The 19,737-nt window shown below is 33.4% G+C and overlaps 1 protein-coding gene across 1 annotated transcript in view; it reads right to left on the bottom strand.

Annotated features, from left to right (window-relative positions):
* rg (A kinase anchor protein rugose) overlaps positions 1-19,737 on the bottom strand; it is a 1,380,990-nt gene that overhangs the window by 491,017 nt on the left and 870,236 nt on the right. Inside the window, exon 36 of the mRNA XM_090393458.1 lies at positions 7,856-7,992. Coding sequence (XP_090249584.1) covers positions 7,856-7,992 — 137 coding nt within the window. The remainder of the gene's footprint in view (positions 1-7,855; positions 7,993-19,737) is intronic.

Below are 19,737 nucleotides of genomic sequence, written 5' to 3'. Positions count from 1 at the left end.
AGGCTCTTAACATCTGCCTTGAAGAGCACAAAAATAATATCTGCAATCATCTGTATGGCAAGTTGGGATTGGCAGACAATGCTGTGGATACCAAAGGTGGAGGAAAATGTCTACATTACACAGAATGTTGTTATAGGTCTGAGAGACCTATAATAATATTCAATAACAATAATAACAATATAGTAAGGTAATATAAAGGTAATATAGTCAGGGCCGTTGCCAGATTAGATCTCGCCCTGAGGCAAACAATTAAATATCGCTCCTGATGGATTCTAAGACAAAAATGTAAGAAAATCTCCAATTGCTATTTTGTTTTTATTACAAGAGAAACATTAATGCAAAATAATATTAATTAAATGTTTGCCCTATGGGGATATTGCACAATAAAACTTTTTTTTTTTTTTTATGTTGGGCCCATATACGAGAGGTTGGCTGATCAACCTATAGTATGTTAGTACCATATATGGGTAATATAAGCTCTTCTAAATTTAAATTATAAGCTATGTGTGCCTCTATCGATATGTTGCTAGACCAACCAATCTTTCTTGGATCATTGCTGTTTGCAAATAATTTTTAATCAGTTTAAACTTGGAAAAACTTCTTTCCACGCTAACAGGAATTGTTAGTGTAGCGACGGCACCTACCGCAATATTGCTGAACGAGCCTCCTTATTAAGCCATGCTGTGAGGCAGGCTGCCTCTATTCTACACCCTGTCGACAGTACTGAACATAGTATAGTAAGATAAGACCACCAAGACCCCCCCCCCTCCCTTTTCCAGATGTCCATGGGTCACACCAGGCAACAAATATGGTGACAGGTGTTGGATTCCAGTGATGGTGGTCTAGATGATAGGAGAGTAAAAGACTAAGGAGAAGTACAGTGAAGAATACAGGTGGAATAATATTGAAAAAACAAAAAAGAATAAAGATGTGCCAGTACCATCACAGGGAGATTATACTAGCATGTCATGTACTCTCTCTCTGCCATGAACAGGTACCCCACATGGAGTGGACCAGTACACAATAAAAGGGACACATGGAGCAAGAATAACATCATAAAATTCTTGATATGTGCCATAAAGGTGGGGGGGGGTGGAGTATAGATACGATGATAGTGTTACTAAAATTTTATGTTATTGTAACCTGCTATTAACAATATTCCTCCAAATTAGGTCTGTTATCTGTCAGGACTGCAATATTGTTAGATCTCATATTTTATCGTACAAGGCATTTCTAACCGTATCAAACCAAATGGGTGAAAAAACCTTCTACCTCCATATGAGATGCTAACTCGCATACAGCTGTTTTAATCTTTCCCATTTTGTTTAAGTGACAATTTTTTCATTTCAACTACTATGCTGAAATATAGTAATCTGAGTTCAGTGGTAATGAGAAAAGGAAACTGAAAAGATCTGGTAGAATATAAGTAAGGTTGTATCTGATTTATGGAATTGTGTATGTGAGAAGAGAGTGAGGGAATGTGGTCCTCAAAGTTTGAGTAAATAGAAAACAGAAGATAGATAAAAACATATAAGTTTACAAGGAGATCTGACACACTGACAACTGAGATTTTATGGCTTATGGCAGGTGACTAAGAAATCTGGGTCATTCCCAGAAACTAATAAGGATGTGATTAGGAAGCATGTGAGTTCCAGGTTCTTATCTTGTGTAGTGAGTACATGGAATGGGCCACCAGTGGATGCTGCATGTGCATCTTCAGTGAATGTTTTTAAAGAAAGATATGATGATAGGTATTTATTGTGTGACCCGGAAGAAGCTGTCCCTCAAGGAGTTCTTCCAGGAAGAACCTGCAAATGTAGATTCAACCTGCTTTTTCATTGCTACAACTCTTCTCTTATTTCAAATATTATTCAGTTTTGTAAACAAACACAGCAACCTTTTACTTTCAGATTGAAATATACACTTGAAAACAAAAAAAGTTCTTGTATGCTATGTAAGGTACTAGTAGAATCAGCATTGATAAGAAGAAAAAAATTGCATTATTTAAGTCATTTCATTTTGCATTTTTTTTTTTTTTTTTTTTACTTTCAGCTAGTCTGTAAAATTTATGGTTTAGTTCTTTCATCTTGCACTAAGCAACAAGTTAAATGTCATAATGTGGTGACAAGAATTTCCGCTCAGCACACTTTCCATATTCATTTTCTCCCATATATGTAAAACATGCAAGCAGAATGAACAAATCAAGGTCAATGCATGACTGTAGTACAAACCCAAATTTTGATGAAACGATTTTAATCACTTCGTAAATTAAGTTTAAAATCTATATAATAATAATAATAATCTGGTTTATTGGTAGAGGCTCGAGTAGTTTCACTGAGATTCATATCCTAAGTTGGCTTTATTGTTAAGTACACACAGCTAGAATAGAATATATATATAATATTATATTGTCATATGCTTCCTGTTTTCACAGAGTAGTGATAGAGTGATATGAAGTAATATAGCATATCTTCATTTTCTTAATTTACACCCTATGTCCAAAAAGAAACTGAACTTTTCGAAAATAGAAGAAACTAGTGGTGCCACCTTCATTAGTGTTGTGTCAACTGTTTATGACTTTGTTTCATTAGAAGCCGAGTTATGGTGCCAAGAGTGACAGTGTGTTTTCACGCACGATCGGAAAATTAGTTTCAAACAGAGAGCTGCGATTGACTTTTGTGTTAATCCTCCAACCAGCCAGGGCGTATATATATGTCCAGCTAAATCTGGGTACGATTCAATACACCTGTTGAAAGAACATGGATAAGAAGTGCAATTTGGCTGTTCTGTCCTTTAGAAGGTGCAATAATCCTTCATGCTGTAGGATTATTGCACCTTCTAAAGGAGGTGCAATAATAATCCCTTAACCAGATTATCTCGCGAAGCTGAGTCTCAGCTTCACGAGAGTTCTCTATAACAAGGAACGCAGTTCATTGTTTTATGCTGGACTCTTAGTTATATTAGAGAGACTAAAAATATAGAAATTATTTTTATTTTCTCTTTATATTGTGCAGTTTTAATGCCATGAAAATTTATATTTTGCCAAAAAATATAAATTTTCATTTTATAAATAAATTTTTATGCCAAAATATTTATATTTTGTCATGGAATTATGACAAAATATAAATCCTTGCATACTTTCTTCACTTAAATATTGCATTACCTTCGGAGAACCAATGTTTAATGTTTTTGTGCTAATTTTGTCTAATCGCTTACTCAACAGAACATTCTTTGTTTTCAAAGAAATTAATTCGCGATAATTATTTGAAATATTATTTAAAAAATAAAAAAAATGGCTGCCGACGTTCTAGGTTATATTAACTTTGTTCAAAATCATATTTTGAAGAATAATTCAGATTTCTTGAAGGAAATCTGTGAATTATTCTTCGACAACTTTGCTTTATAGAGAATAATATGCAATTCTTTAATCATATCACTAAGTTTTTTTTTTCAAATTATCATAATCTACTGTTCTTTGCACTTTCAACTTATTGGTTTCCCTGTATAATCGGTCTTTACAATTAAATAAACTGTTATTATTTCAATTGATATGTATATATTTTCTGCTAGTTTACATATTTTGCTCCAATTTTAAAGTAAACGATACTTTTGCATATATTCTCTGATACAAAATATGTATATGTGCATACATCAAACGTGAAATTTCATATTTTCACAATAGAAATGAACTTTATTTCGACTTTGATAGTTTTACAAGCCCCCTTCCTCCCGCTGCAACACTACCACACACACCCGAAAACTGTTATGAAACACAGGTACAGTTTTTATTTAATTCCTTATTTTCCCATAGTAATTTTTCCACATAATGTTTATTTATATGTATTTTATATGTATATATATATTTATTATATGTATATATAGAAACTAAATTTGTAAATTAGCAAGTTATAAATCAGAAAGTAAACATATTATTTCCTGATTATTATAAATCAGGAAATTATGCAATATTGGGTAATAGGGGAAATTAATATTTAAAAACACTGTCATCCTATAAGTGCAACATCAGAATAATGTTTCGAATGTCTGCTAATCAATCAGAAAGATGGAAAAACAAAATAAGGAATTTCTGCATGTAAAATTTTCAGTTATTGCACGAGGCACTTTAGTGTGCTGCCTGCTGGGCATATTCTTTTGATCTGGTTCCCAGTGGGAGGGGGGTCAGTAATCTCCTTTAGCTTACAGCTTATTACTGGGCAGAAAGGAACATTTCGTCTCTCAAGTAAATTATTTCACCAAAAAATGAAAAATATAAATAATAAAATAAAATAGATAATTAAAATCTATAAATAATAATGGTGAACATTTTCCCCTTGCCAACACACTACTACACACAGCATTGATGTGATATAAGTTCCAAATTTCTTGTGTAGGAGATTTAAAACCTTAATTATATTCCAAACAATCAATTCTGAATAGTGGGGTAAATCATTCTCTGAGATGTTTTATTTCTTAATTTTTGAAATATTCTGTGTACCACAATCTCTCCTAATGCAACTGTTTTTCAAATATGCCTATTATAAGGCATATAATCTGTTTCTGTAAATAAGAATATTTATTTATATTTATTTACAGAAACATATTTCTGTAAATAAGAATACAGTTTACCGAAATTTTGTCTATTAAATTTTCATAGCAGTATGTGCTACAGATTAGAAATTTCCAAATTAGCATGAATAATATTTTTTTTTATTAGAAAACAGCAAAGTCTGATAATAGAAATTTGCACTACAATAAAGTTCGACAGATTGAACAATATTATTGCCTTATTGCTTTTCTCCTGTGGGAGGAAAACTGTAAAATGTCATTCATATGATTATAGCAGATTTTCTATTGCAAAAATGGTAAGAAAATAATAATTTTCACTTTTATTTCAAAACACAAAGAAAGAACATTGTCAATTCACCCAATGAAAAAGAAAATACTACATATTTTTCTTCTGTTATTATCTGGATTTTTCATGTAGTAGAAAGAAGAAATTACTGCACATATTTCTTTGGTCAATACAAGAGTGCAAAAATCTATAAATTGATTACATTATAGCTGATAGAGAATTCATGCCAGAAAAAATATTTATGTAAAAGTTCTAACATCAGCAGATATAAAGAAATTTTCTTATAGTTTAGATATGTGACCTTATTGAAGTAGTTAAACTTTTGTTACTATTTTACACTAAACTGCATGAGAATGTTCCCGAAGTGATTTACGTTTGTAACAAGTGCCTGCAGATTGAATAGATCTCTAACCCTCCTCCCTCCAACCCAAAAAATAAATGCTTATGTAAAAAATATTCACCTTTTCTCTTAAAAAATTGAAATCCTTTTTTCAAGATAATTGCATCAAATAATTTAGAATTTTTCGATAATAAAAGTGAAACCGATCACTCTAAATAAATAAATCATTTTTGGCATAAATAGGGCATCAGACTGTAAAAGAAACGTCAGTTTTTCTGTGTTAGGATGTCTGAACAACTGAAAATGAAACAAGACATTCTTGCTTGAGGCAATTTAGTATAACTTTTTGGAAACTTTCTCTCTTATGTTTCTCAAAAGCAGTAACAGTAATCGAAGACTTTAGCTTTTCCTCCAGATTTCAGGAAGAAGTAACACAGGATTATTGTCGAGTATTTCTAAGACATATTTCAGAAATACCAACCAGCAACAGTAGAAGTAGTAATATTTGGATATTTTTTTAAAAGAAACAAAAATAATACAACTGAACTTTCTTTTGTGTAGTATGTATAACCAGTTTTACATATCGAAAATATAGCATAGTATTTCTAAATCTTAGAATAATTTCAACAGACCGCTGAACAGCTGATTTCAGATGCAAAGAAAGGTACAGAATTAGAAGCTTCGAATATACAACAATATTATTGCTGTATTTCTTTTGTCAAAATGGTAAACTGAAATAAGAGATCTTGAATACTATCTGAAAGCTTTCAAACCAGTAGAAATTTAAAGTAGTTATGTAACTGAGTTCCAGGTGAGGAGAGGGGGTTGCAGTAAAAAATCTTAAAAATTGGCATAAATTTTGAATCATTCCATACAGGACATCCTTCCTATTATATTTTCAACATATCTATAGTGGTTAAGCACTGGATATTGTAGTAATGTGCATCCTCAAAAAAAAAAAAAAAAAACTGTTGCAATTTTAAACAAAAGAAGAAGACGAAGAGTCTCTGATAAAATACCATAGGATATAAATTTTTGATACTAAAAAAGACACAATCAGAAACCGATTAATGCAGTTTATAATCATTTGTTGTTCATAAAAAAAAAAAACTTTTAAAAATCATTCCTAAAATTGAAATGCGACGATCCATATAAAGGTATTTTGTAATGAAAGAAAGCAAAATGTCATATTTATTTCACTATATGTTATTTAAAAATATAAATATTTGACAAAATATTTTAAACGAAACAAACATTTGAAAATTTGCAAAAAATTGTCAGTAAAGTGAAGAAAATTTACTATTACTAAAATATATTCATTGCAAAGGTTGATCTATGGTAATTTCATGATTCATTATTTATTTTGGCAGATGGGAAACTCTTTTCTATTTTTGGAAAGAGACACAATATATAAATTGTGCAGAAAAAATAAACGATCAAACATCCTAATACAGTAAAGGAAATTCCAAGTAACACAGCATATGTAAAGACAAATCACAAAAGTCTTCCACCAGAGTTAATCCACTAATGCTCTAAAATTGCGTTAAGGGATTAATGGCAGAGGAGGGTAAATAGTTGATAAAAGGTAGTATGCCGATGAAGAATTCTGGGGTAGTCTGTCTATTTCATCCTCCTCGGCCGGTAGGAGGGTTAAACTTGGTAAATGTTTTAGGGAAATGCATCAAATGCTTCAAAAAGCATACGGTGATGAATGCTTATCCCGTACTCAAGTTTACGAGTGGTTTAAGCGATTTCAAAGTGGTCATGAGACGCTTGAGGACAACTAAAATCCAGGCCATTCAAAAACTAGATGCAGTGAAGTTAACATCCAAAAAGTGCATGATTTCATCAAAGAAAACCCAAAATCATCCATGAGATTGATTGAAGATGAATTGGGAATTCCAAAATCAACTGTGCACAACATTTTGACCGAGAGTTTGGGCCTTCGTAAATTGAATTCGCGATTTGTTCCCCACAAGTTGACTGACGACCAAAAAAATGTATCGAATTGAACACTGCAAGGATCTCATTAAAACCGCTCATAAGGACTCAAACTTCCTTGAAACGATCGGTTACAAAACATGGTGTTTTGAGTATGATCCCGAAACAAACCGCCAGAGTGCTGAGTGGAGACCACCAGAAGAGGGGGCATCCGAAAAAAAGTCGCTTCGAGAAGTCAAAAGTAAAGACAATGCTGATTTGTTTCTATGATTTCAAGGGCATTATCCACAAGGATTCGTTCCGCCTGGCCAAACGGTCAATGGTGAGTTTTATTTTGAAGCGATTGATAGCGAGAATTTGTCATGTACGGCATGAATATCGTGACGGCCGACCATTCATCAAAACACACTGTCACTCTTGGCACTATAACTTGGCTTCTAAGAAACAAATGTCATAAACAGTTGACACAACACTAATGAAGGTTGCTGCTTTTGACAACAAAAAGATACAACAGGTGGCGCCACTAGTTTTTTCTATTTTCAAAAAGTTTGGTTTCTTTTTGGACCGAGGGTGTATTAAGAAAAATCAAAGGAAGAAAATGACTAATAACTTATCTGGTATACCAATCACAATATTTCTAATGATTTCTTAAATAAAAGTTTTTTTAAGTAAAACAAAATTAATATTTTGCAAATTATGAAAGAATTTAATCAGGTGCTCACCTCTTGATCAATCTTTTTATAATCAGGGTCATCTTCATCAACCTCAAAAAACATTTCAGCTTGTGTTATTGAAATCATTCCAGGTACTACCACTCCAGCAGCAATTAATCGACATTTGGTACTAAAACTAACAGGACCTAAATAAGGAAAATTTAATTCTACAATTTGTTTCTAAAATCATCCAAGATATCCAACCAGCAGCAAATGAACATTTGATAATAAAACTAACAGGACCTAAATAAGCAAAATTTAATACTAAGTTTTCTGAAAATTTACACAAAAGATTTTACATATACATGAAATTGCAAGACAAGAAAAGTATTTCACTGCATTCTTTATATAATACAAGACCTGTCAAAAATCCACTGCATGATTTTTTTTTCCATTCCCTTCTCCCAATAACAATTCATCCTTCTGCATACAAACAGTTATATACAAAATACTTCTATTGACATTCATGTTTTTTTTGTGATGAAGGTATAGAGAATCTCAAAACAAGTTTGAAAACCATTTTTTCTGTGACTCTCTAAATGGCATCTGCTGCAGATACATTAACCTCTTCCACATGGATATTACTAATCTTTAAGATGGGTTTTAATTTCTTGAAAGAAGTTGAATTCAAGAGAATTCAACTTGTTTTGAATTCAAATAGAGAGGAAGTCCCAGAATTGTAACATTGCTACATTTTTTGCAACATCCAAATCATATTGTGATGCAATAGTAAAATACCAACCATAGAACTAACCCCGTCCCTCAAATGGATCTTAATTCTGGTATGTTTTCTACTGTGTCGGAGTTAATGTAGTGACATCTTGAAGAAATGCATGATGGACTACACCTTCCTTTTCAGCATTTCATAACATTCCACTGGAAATTCTCAAGTTTAACACAAACTTTTGTTTTGAAACTTCTCAACACTAACTGGTATTGAGAAGTTTCAATCATCATAGCAATTGAACTAGCACTAAAGTGCTAGCTCAATTTATAACAGTTCATTTAGCTCAATTTTTGTTAATAATGCCATCTTATTAAGCAATTACAATATATTTGTATAAGCTAGAAATACTACCAATCATAAGAAAGGGGTTAACATATTACATAGCAAAGAAATCCAAGAAAAATGTGAAAAACAAAGACCATAATATTATTAATTTAATATAATATTTAGCTAATCTGAAGAACAGCTTGTAATGTGTGTGTGTGTGTGTGTGTGTGTACATGCACATACCTGGGGGGAGGGATGGGATAGCTATGTTCTTATTTTGAATGTGAAGTAACAGACTGCACCTACAGCACGATCTGATGTAGAAAAGAAAACATTTCATTGACAAGTTCAAGTTATTATATGAACAATGAAAATAACTGTTCAAAAGCATAATTAGTTTACATCACTGATTCATTAGCACAGATATGAATTTATAGCTGTGCTTCACAGTTTTGCTAGATTTCAAACCAGCATCTTTGGAGCACAAAAGTACACTTGCTATTTAATACAGAGCATTTGATCAGGTAGTTATGGAAACCATTACAAGTGCAAAGGGCCCTCCAGAGGCCAACTAAAAGGAAGCTTATACAGAGATGTTAGCTTAAAGGCATCTTAAAATGATTGTCTTCTAAATCTTTGGTAAATTGAATGCAATCACACTTACTAACATCAGGGCTGTTTCATAACTGATGAAGAATCAAAAATATTTACCAAATTCATTTCTGCACATTGGTGTTCTTCCATTTAATCCTGTGCTATAAGGTATCCAGAGCATGGTCTACTAATTCTCATTTGCCACAATGATGACAGTAGACAACCTTTATGTGTTCCCTTAAGGACAAACATTGTTGGATTTGTGATTAAAAGTACCATGAAGATTATATTTATGAAGAACATTTAGCTATTTTTTCAGAACCTGGATATGAAAGCTGGTGGGTCGAATAGTTTTGTTTGATCTTATGTTTCTTATGTAATCATTGGCTAAAAAAAAAGTTTTGGCAAAGTTAACTGAGTTCCATTCCAAGAGCTGCATCATTAGAATATAAAAAACTCTGGCTCTATGTCTAAATGTTATGCGAATGCTGTACTGCTGGGTAGGATGATGGTGCTATTGCTTATTTAAGTACCTTCTCTAATTAGTATGTGTGATTATAACTGTTCAAAAGTATAATTAGTTTACATAACTGATTCATTAGCACAGATATGAATTTATAGTCCTAAATAGAAATATAATGAACCATTTGGAAGATATATAACTAGGATGTCAAGGAAGAGTAAGTTGTTTGTTTTTCTACTACGAAAGGTATTTTGAGATGTTAGATATTTAAATGCACTAAAATGTACATGATGAGCCTTGATTATGAAGCTAAATAGCAACAAACTTGGATATATGTACAACTTCCTCCCAATTCACAAATCCAAGATTCCGCTCATCATATAGTTGATAGTAGAAACAGTTCTACTTACTAACTTGTAAGATTTTGCAATCATTATTTCCCACAAACTTTCTTCCAATAAAAATTATGTTCACTTGAAAACTTTAATAAAACATCCACAAAAATTCAGCCATCATGATTAACTTTGATATCATTTCTCTAATAAACGTATTACTGATCAAGATCCTGTATCTGATTCAGTAACCCTTTCTCTTGAAAGTTTTTTGATTGGTTACAAAATATAATCCACTTAACAATAAATTACAGTAAAACCCAGTTTAATGCTACCCTGATTAACGTGGATTTTTTCTGAACCCTAAAAAAAGCGTTAAATTTATGCTGATTCAATTTATCACTGCATTTCCCTTGATTCATTTATAATATGATTATTTCTGAATCCGAACAAATCAGCGAAAGGTTAAAACAAAACAAAATTGATACAAAAAAGCATTTTGCTTGACATTAAAATGCAGGTGCTGAGGCAATTAGAAAAAGGTGAATGTCAAGTTGACATTGGAGCCACTTTAAATTTGTCTACTCAGGTTCATCGCCAGATTAGATCGTGCCCTGAGGCAAAATTAAATAATTTCCCCTGATGGATTATAAGACAAAAATATAAGAAAATCTCCAAATGCTATTTTGTTTCTATTACAAGAGAAACATTAATGCAAAACAATTACATAATAATATTAATTAAATGTTTGCTCTGCAGGGATATCGCCCAATGAAACAGTTTATAAGCTCTTCTAAATTTAAATTATAAGCTATGTCCACCTCTATCGATATAGTTGCTAGACCAACCGATCTTTCTTGGGTCATTGCTGTTCGCAAATAATTTTTAATCAGTTTAAGCTTGGAAAAACTTCTTTCCATACTCTTGCTACGCTAACAGGAATTGTTAGCATAGCGATGCCGCCTACTGCAATATGGCAGACTGCCTCACCCTGTCGAAGGTATTATGTCTACTTCTACTATGTGAACGATTTTAAAAATTCAGAAGCAATGTTTTAGAGGAAATGGAGAAATGTCTTTCCATTTGGATCGATGATGAAACCGAATGCAACATGCCATTAAGTCAAGCAATAATCATGGAAAAGGCCAGAAGTATTTCTAATTACATTCAAAAATGAAAAGAGGACACAAGCAAAAACTTTGCAGCTAGCAGACCTCTACAACATTCAAATCACCAGAGAAGCGGCGAGTGCAGATACTGAAGCTGCTTAAGCCTTTCCATCAACTTTAAGAGCCATAACTGAAACAGGAAATTATCCTCCTGAACTAGTTTTTAATGTTGATGAAACAGGACTTTTCTGGAAGAGAATGCCAAAGTGCACATTTTGGCATTCTCTTGACCGTTTAACCTTTCTTCTGGGTGGTAACGCCATTAGTGATTTCAAATTAAAACCGTTGCTTGTGTATCACTCCAAAACACCAAGAGCCATGAAAAGAAAGTTAATATAAAAATAACTTAAAATTAAAGTAAAACTTGTTTACTCTTGGTCACGTGTTCCCCTATCCCTATTTACTGTGTGTTAAAATGACCTCGTTTAACACTATTCCGTATAACGCTTTGTCTTCTAGGAATGCATCCTGAGTGTTAATTGGGATATCACTGGATATTCTTATTTTAATCCTTTACCCCAAGCAAAAGTAAACAAGATTTGCATGTGATATATCTTTATGACTAGACTGCTTGTATACAGAGGCTGCTGGTGACTTCATATCATTTGCCTCAGTATTCCACGATGCAGAGTACAATTTCTTCCAGATATGCATACTGCTGTGCATTATGAGAAGAGTCATTTACTCTGACCACTTTCAGCCTTTAAGAAGTTTCATAGGATTAAAATAAGAATCTAATTTCTTGTCATGTATAATATACTTCTTCCTGAGATTTCTGAAATATTAAAATTCATCATACATTCAGGTTAAATACATGGAAAGTAAAAATATACAAACAACCAGAGGGACTAAAATGGGTTATCCTCTACCCCCCCCACACACTTAAGCTAGTTTCTATACAGAACATCTAGAGAACAAAACACATAATAATGGTATGCTAAAACCAGCAGTGTGGATGATGTGTTTGCTATTTGGCATGGTGTCTTGGCCATGGGACAATATTCAGAAATACACTTTGCGAACAGAAAAAGAACTAAACAACTGTCTACCTTTCCTAGGCACCTACAAGTCTTCTAAATAATAATTATTATTATTCACATCTGATCTCCATTGAGTCAGCGACTCATCGTGGGAGGTTCGCACTATTGCGCACAATGTTCATCCAACCGTGACTTAAACTGATTCAACATGTCTACACACACACAATACACTCAGGCAGTACATCCCACTCACAAACCACTTTCCATGCAAAGAACCCATTTTTTGCATTTATTCCCCCAACACACTCAGTAGTAAGTACTTATATGAGCAATAACACCATCATGCATCCCAACAGTATAGCATCTCAGCATCTTCAATATAATTCCTGCAATAGATCTTAGTTATTCTTCCACACATTTTTTTAGCCAACAGCTACATCCTCTATAAAAATAGACAAATAATGCATTCCCTGCCCACAAACCAAAACATAAATTGCAACTAAAATATTCTTAATCCTTATTCCCAGTGTATATCCAAAAAGACAACTGAAGTTCTTCACATATATCATCATCAACAAATTCCTGATATGTATCCTCAAGGGATGTATAGGATAATTATGATAGTACTACATGAAAAATTTATACCATTACTAACTTCTGATCAACAATTTTTCTCCAAATTAATCCATTATCTGTCAAGATTCCAATATTATCAGATCTTATATTTGTCTTTTAAGGCACTTTTTACTATCAATCCATCTACATCTTGGTCTTCCTCTGGATATTTTCCCTGCCAACGTGGCAAAAACACTTGTTTTTCTAATCTTCATACATATATATAGTATAATCTCTATGACATTTTAAAACCATACATCTATCTAGAAACTTTCATCTGTTTTTCTAAAGGCATATTAATTGTAAGTTCTATGCCTATAACTTAGTCTACTATGGATATACACCAAAAAATCTGTTAACAACTGCCTTGAAGGACATAAAAACTACATTTGCTATCATTAATACAGCAACTCAGGACTGGTGGATCAAGCCATGCTCTGGATATTCTGTTATACAGGATTAAATGAAGGAAGATGACTATGTTACTACAAATCTATTTTTAGATTCTGCACTGGCTATGAAGCACATCCCTAACCATAATAAATATGAATGCATTAATTTACCAAAGATTTGGCAGACAGTCATTTTAAGACCATGTCTAACCCAACATCTCTGAATAAAATTCCTTTTATCTGGCCTTGGAGGATACTACAATAGGACATTAATTCCTCTGCTTTCAGTTGAAACTTGAATTGTTTCCATAACTACCTCATCAGGTGCTTTGTTCAATAAAGCCAAGTATGTGGAGTGCAAAAGCATACTTTTGTGCTCCATAGATGCTGATGCAAGAAACTGCAATCTTCTTGCGGGCATCTCACTTGTCAGCAGTTGCCTGTTCTCAGATTCCACTCTACACGAATCCTCCAGTCCTCATCCAGTAAGCATTTTCTCCATGGCTCTAACCATCGTACCTTTCGTGCAGCCCTTGGTCTTCCTGTTTTTCTCCTTTCAGGAGTTGATCAGTTCATAATTCTCAATGGCCATCATTCTTCTCTCACTCTCTAAATGTATCCATACCATTTCAAGGCATGTGCTTCTATGCTCTACATAACAGGCTGTTAAACTTCCATTTCTGTTTGAACATGTGCATTCCTCAGGCGATCTCCATATGGGTGGCTCTCATACTTTGTCTGAAGTAATCCATTTCCACAATTTCTGCTTGTTTCCTCTGGCTGTTAATGAGAGTCCAGCATGCACATCCACAGGTCATTATACTCTCTATAATCACATGATACAGTATCTTCTTAGTTTTCCTTAAGACCTTATGATTTCGTAAAACACCATTAATGGTTCTAATAGCCACCTGTCCCCAACCTGTTTCGAAAAGTTATATCCACTTCACACTGGCTGGACTCAGTGAAAAGAAGAGAATGTAAGATCTGTTTTCCTATGGGTACACCCATTCCATGATATTGCCTGTTCCAATCCTTCAAGGCTGCATCTAAGTGAATCTTAGATACAACATCCCTGCTGAGCCCCATGCTAGTAATAAATTCCTCTAAAAGTTTGTGACCAATCTTTATATTAGACCCAGATCCCTGGTCCATCCTCTGCACTATTTATACCATTCCTTCATCTATTCCTGCTCTCTTCAATATCTGCAACATTGTGTTCCTTGGGACAGTATCATCAAATAGAGTTCTTTATTCTTAGCAACCATTTTTGAGATATCTGTCATAAAGAAAATATATTATCCATCTAAGATTTTCCTGCTGTAAAACCATATTGTTCCTCTGATATAAACTGGAAAATATTAACAAATTAATTTATTAAGTAATCAACAAAATGAATTAACTTGCTCTTTTGCTGTTGTTCATATTGTGAAGCATAACTATAAATAATCACCAACACTCGATTCTTTCAACATGACCACAGATATTTTCATTCATACAAAATTTAAATTGTTAAGTGCATTATTCAGCTCTTCTAAGGATCATTTCTCACACTTGAAGAGGCCTGCAACTGAACCTTTTGTACTCCAACTGGTAAAACTAGAAGAATCATTTCAATTAGAGAAAAAAAATTAAAAAAAAAAAAAATTAAATAAAGATATGAAATGGAAAATGAACAAACCTGAAACATTCATTCAATTCTGGGTTTATTCTATTTAGCTTACTGATTTATTTGTTCACCTAGCTGATTGAGTGAGGGACTAGCACTTTTTCCTCTTGCCACCCAAAAGATCCAAAAAAAAAGTATGAATCTCATGTTTCTATGAATATGAATTTTGTTGTCCAGTGTAAGACAACCATCCTGCTCATTCTTGAAGAGGTTAGAACTGTTCAGCATTCTGTTACTCTATCAACAAGCTTTCCAAATAATCTGATTCTTAACTCATACATGGTAGTATCATAGAATAGGTTTACAATCAATTGCAGATTAGTTCAGACTCAAATTTTCTGGCCATAGCCCACTTAAACAGAGCATATAACTCAATAGCCTACTCGTCCCCACACTCACTCTTTACTGATGGGTCATATTTTATCACGAAAAGTAAGCTTCCACATGCTGTTCTTAAGTGCAAAATGGTAGAGTAGTTGGCATACCTTCTCTTAAACTCATTCACACTGGATACATTCACCACTTCAACAGGCAGATTGTTCCACTCACTGCTCTTTTGAGAGAAAAATCTGCTCTCAAGCCTTTCTTAACTGCACACAAACTTAACTTCCACAGATGTCCCCTTGTTTTCTCTTTCTTTCTCCATCTGTCATATAATGAAAAATTTCATCAGATGAAATTAAACGAATTATGTAAAATAACTTTAACATGATTTTGAATATATTGTATTCTAAACTGTTTCTGAAAATTTACAAATTAAGAAACTATTTTCTTAATTTTACTAGTAATTAAAAAAAAAAACATTTAATTACTAGTAAAACTCTTTTGTGTCCCACCAAGAAAACCATGCACTCCATGAGCTCTAGACCACACTTCAGAAAGGCATATTAGTGGATAAGATTTAGATGATAAACATGGCATTCAAATAAAGCCTAAAAAAATTTTGCTCTCATGTTAAAAGTTTGGAGATATATAGCACTTTTGGAGATTGAGTGACTCACTGAAGCAAATTCTTCAGTGAGTCACTCAAAAACACACTCCATGAAGACAGTACAGTGTGAGACCTATTCTTCAGAAGGTAAAGATTTGTGGAAGGAAGGTAAGACTGGTGAGAGAGTGTCAGAAGTGTTGTGAAAGTGACTGTCAAAGTGTGGGATGATGAAAAAGCATGATTGTATACTGGTGAATGTTACTAACAAAAGGTGAAAAAACCACAGAAGGGGAGAAGGAAGATATAAGAAAAGAGAAGGAGTAAGGAGAGAGTTAGGGATGCTGTGAGATTAGACTGCAAAGAGTTAAAGTGAAAGAGATGATTTAAAAGGTGATAAGATGGTATCAGGAAAGAAATTATTACTGGAAGAAGCGAAAAGGAAGACTGATATAAAACTGTTAGTCTACTACCACAATAATAAGAGTGAATTGCAAAGGGCAACAATTAAAAAAAAAAGCACAGAAATATATAAGGAACTAAAAATAGACTTGGTATTGGACAAAGGATATGAATACCAAAAGAAGCAGATGGAATGTATTGAAAGAATGGATAGTTCAAGATTTCCCCAAAAGATACTCCACTACTACCCAGATGAAGGTCATAGAAGTAAAAGACAATCAAGGAAAAGATGGAATGAGACTGGAACAGGCCACTTAAATCCCTGATTTATGATTATATATATATATATATATATACACACATATATACATGTATAATCACTTATTAATAATAAATGATAACAAAATATATATATAAATGATTATATATACTTTGTGTCAGTTAGCATGTCCATAGTTTCTAAACTAGAGTTGGAACTTGTTGAGGGGGACTAAATGGTATACTTGAGGATGAAAGACTCATACCCAAAAGGAGAAGAGTTCAGCACCAGAACTACTCACCCACAATGGAGCCACAGTGAGAACTTGGATGCTCACTATTTCAGAAGCAATACAGCACTCATAAGTGGAACACAGGACTACACTTGACCACAGCGAGCCATAGACCCTGTTCCTAGACCATACCAAAGAAGATTTATCACAACACTGCTGACTCTTACAGCAATCCCATAGATGATATAACGTGTCCCAATATTTCAAGACCACCTATCTTGCCAAAGTAAGGGAGAAAGCAAGGCATGCACACTATTAAGATCAGTAACACACTCAGGGTTTAATCTTGGGGAAGGGGCGAGTTGAGTAGATGATTTGAGAATACGCATCGCATACAACCTATGACTGAGCATCTGCAATTGCAATGACCACTAATTCATAGGTAGTACATAAATAGAAGACACGACATAACATAAATAAAAAAATGATGAATTTTATTAATTAGGAAAAGATTTTTAGAAAATTTTCTAGTATTTTTTCCTTTTTCTTTTAAGGGGGCAGGGCCCCTTCCCCCCCTCTGGGTGCACCACTGATCAAGATCCACCTTTCCAGATTTTTAAGGGTTTCACTGCAAATCAAACACAGGCAGGATAATGGATCTCAATGTTATTGGTCTGGAAGATAAGAGAATAAAAAAACATCAGGAGAAGTAGAGCAAAGTATACAGTGAAAAAAAAAAAAAGAAACAGAAGAAAAATGAAAATTGCTAGTATCATCATTAGGAGATTCCTCCACCATGAAAGCCCAACATGGAGGGAGGTTACTTGTATGATTAATGGATAGTGTGTACATCCCATGATGTATTAATAAAGGATGTTTATAACTTCAACTAAAATTGAAAGCTCCTGCACATTTAATGCAAGCATCATTTCTAATTCTGGTGATTTCCATTAAAAAAAAAAAAACTTGAATCCATTACTAATATATCTGCTCTCCTATCTTAGGAATTTCTTAGGGTTATAAATTAAAGATGCCAAGAAATTATATTCTTGATTTAATCCTTTATTCTAGTGTAAGCAAACAAAGTTTGCACGAGAAGTAATTTCACAACTGGACTACTTGTATATAAAGGCTAATGGCTTCACATCACCTGCCTTAGTATCCCATAATGCAAAAGAATGTATCCTTATGGACAAGTATAATACTATGCATTATGGAAAGGACCACTACCCAGACCAAGAAATGATACCAAGGTTGAGGTAATGCAAAAAGTCATATTTATATATATGAGTAGTCAAAAGGTGTCACACCTTATTACTAAAATACTCTGGATTGTTGAAAGGTTTTTCATTTGGGTATATATACTATAAATTAAAGATGTTAAGAAATTGTATTCTTCATTTAATCCTTTATCCAAGTGTAAGCAAACAAGTTTGCCCATGAAGTAACATTACAAGTAGCCCAGTTATGAAGTTACTTCATGTGCAAACTTTATTTCTTGGCATCATTAATTTATAGTATAACCAAGTGAAAAACTTTCAACATCAGAAACTGTGTTAGTAAATAATTACACTGTCACACAGGTATATAGAATTAGAATACTAACATTAAAGAGAGAGAGAGAAATTGAAAATCAATAATTTAATTACTTAGCTAATATATCATAATTTGCAGGCATATTGCCATACTCCTAAGAGATACATGATACCATGAAAATCTGATCAAGTTTTAAAACTTTAAAATCACTCCTTTAAAATGTGATAGACGAGGGAGGGTCTTGGATTTGATCATCTCATCAGAGGATGTAATTATAAACAAGGTGTCCAATCACCCTCCAATTGGTGAGAGTGACCATGAAGTAATTACCTGGATGGTTGCCAGCAGTGTAAGGACCTCTGTGAGAAAAGGGTATATATGGAACTACAAGGGTGGTGATAAGGAAGAGCTCAGGAGACAGCTTACAGGCATACTGCAATACTCCTAAGAGATATACATGATACTCTGAAAGTCTGATAAAGTTTTAAAACTTTAAAATCACTTCAAGATGTGATAAATGAGGGAGGGAGTAGCATGAATGCTCTATAATTAACTTGGCTAATATGGAAAGATTAAATCTGTCTCAGAGAATAGAAGAAATACATTTCTACCATCATTATAGTAAGTCAAGACTGATAAATCATGCTTTAGACATTCCAATACAAGATTAGATGCAAGAAAGTTAATGTACTATATAATTTTTACAAGTTAGTGCAACCATTTTTAGAGTAATCAATGACATATGAAGCATTCTCTTAACCTCAACCAGCAAGACAGCATTAATTTGTCTAAAATTAATGTGGGAGTCACTCATGTCGTGAAAGACGTATGTGTAAAGAGGGCTCCCATTTCAGATAAGTTTTTGAAATAATTAATAGTATATAAGTGTGTGTTCATGAGTAAGAGTTGCTATAAAGGTTGTGCATTTGTAGTGCTATTAGTGTGTGGGATATTTTATTTAAATTTATTTACAAATTTGTTGATACTAGAGCACAGTGTAGTAACCGGCAAAGGAAAGATGGCGGCAGCAGCTTTGTCCATGCAGGAATTTAACTTCAACTTCAGTCGTTTCATGAAATGTAAGGTGTGCATATGCACTCATTTGATTACAGATAAACTGTGGATATTTAAGGCAAATGGAAGGAGGATGTGTGCAAAGTGTGAGCTGAATGAGGACTTGATCAATGCTAATATGTTGATGAGTGAAAGTGTTAGCAGTGAGAATGCTGCAAGGAGCATGAATGCTCATCTGATAGAGAAGGATGGTGTAAAAGAGCAGCAAAAAAAATGTTTAAAAAGTTTTGAAAAAGAGAACGAGCGATCTGA

Source organism: Typopeltis vanoorti, chromosome 5 (assembly GCF_054136105.1).
Source record: "Typopeltis vanoorti isolate ZY-2024b chromosome 5, IOZ_Tvanoo_1.0, whole genome shotgun sequence".
Lineage (NCBI taxonomy): Eukaryota > Metazoa > Arthropoda > Arachnida > Uropygi > Thelyphonidae > Typopeltis > Typopeltis vanoorti.
This window is presented reverse-complemented; position numbering and strand designations above follow the sequence as displayed.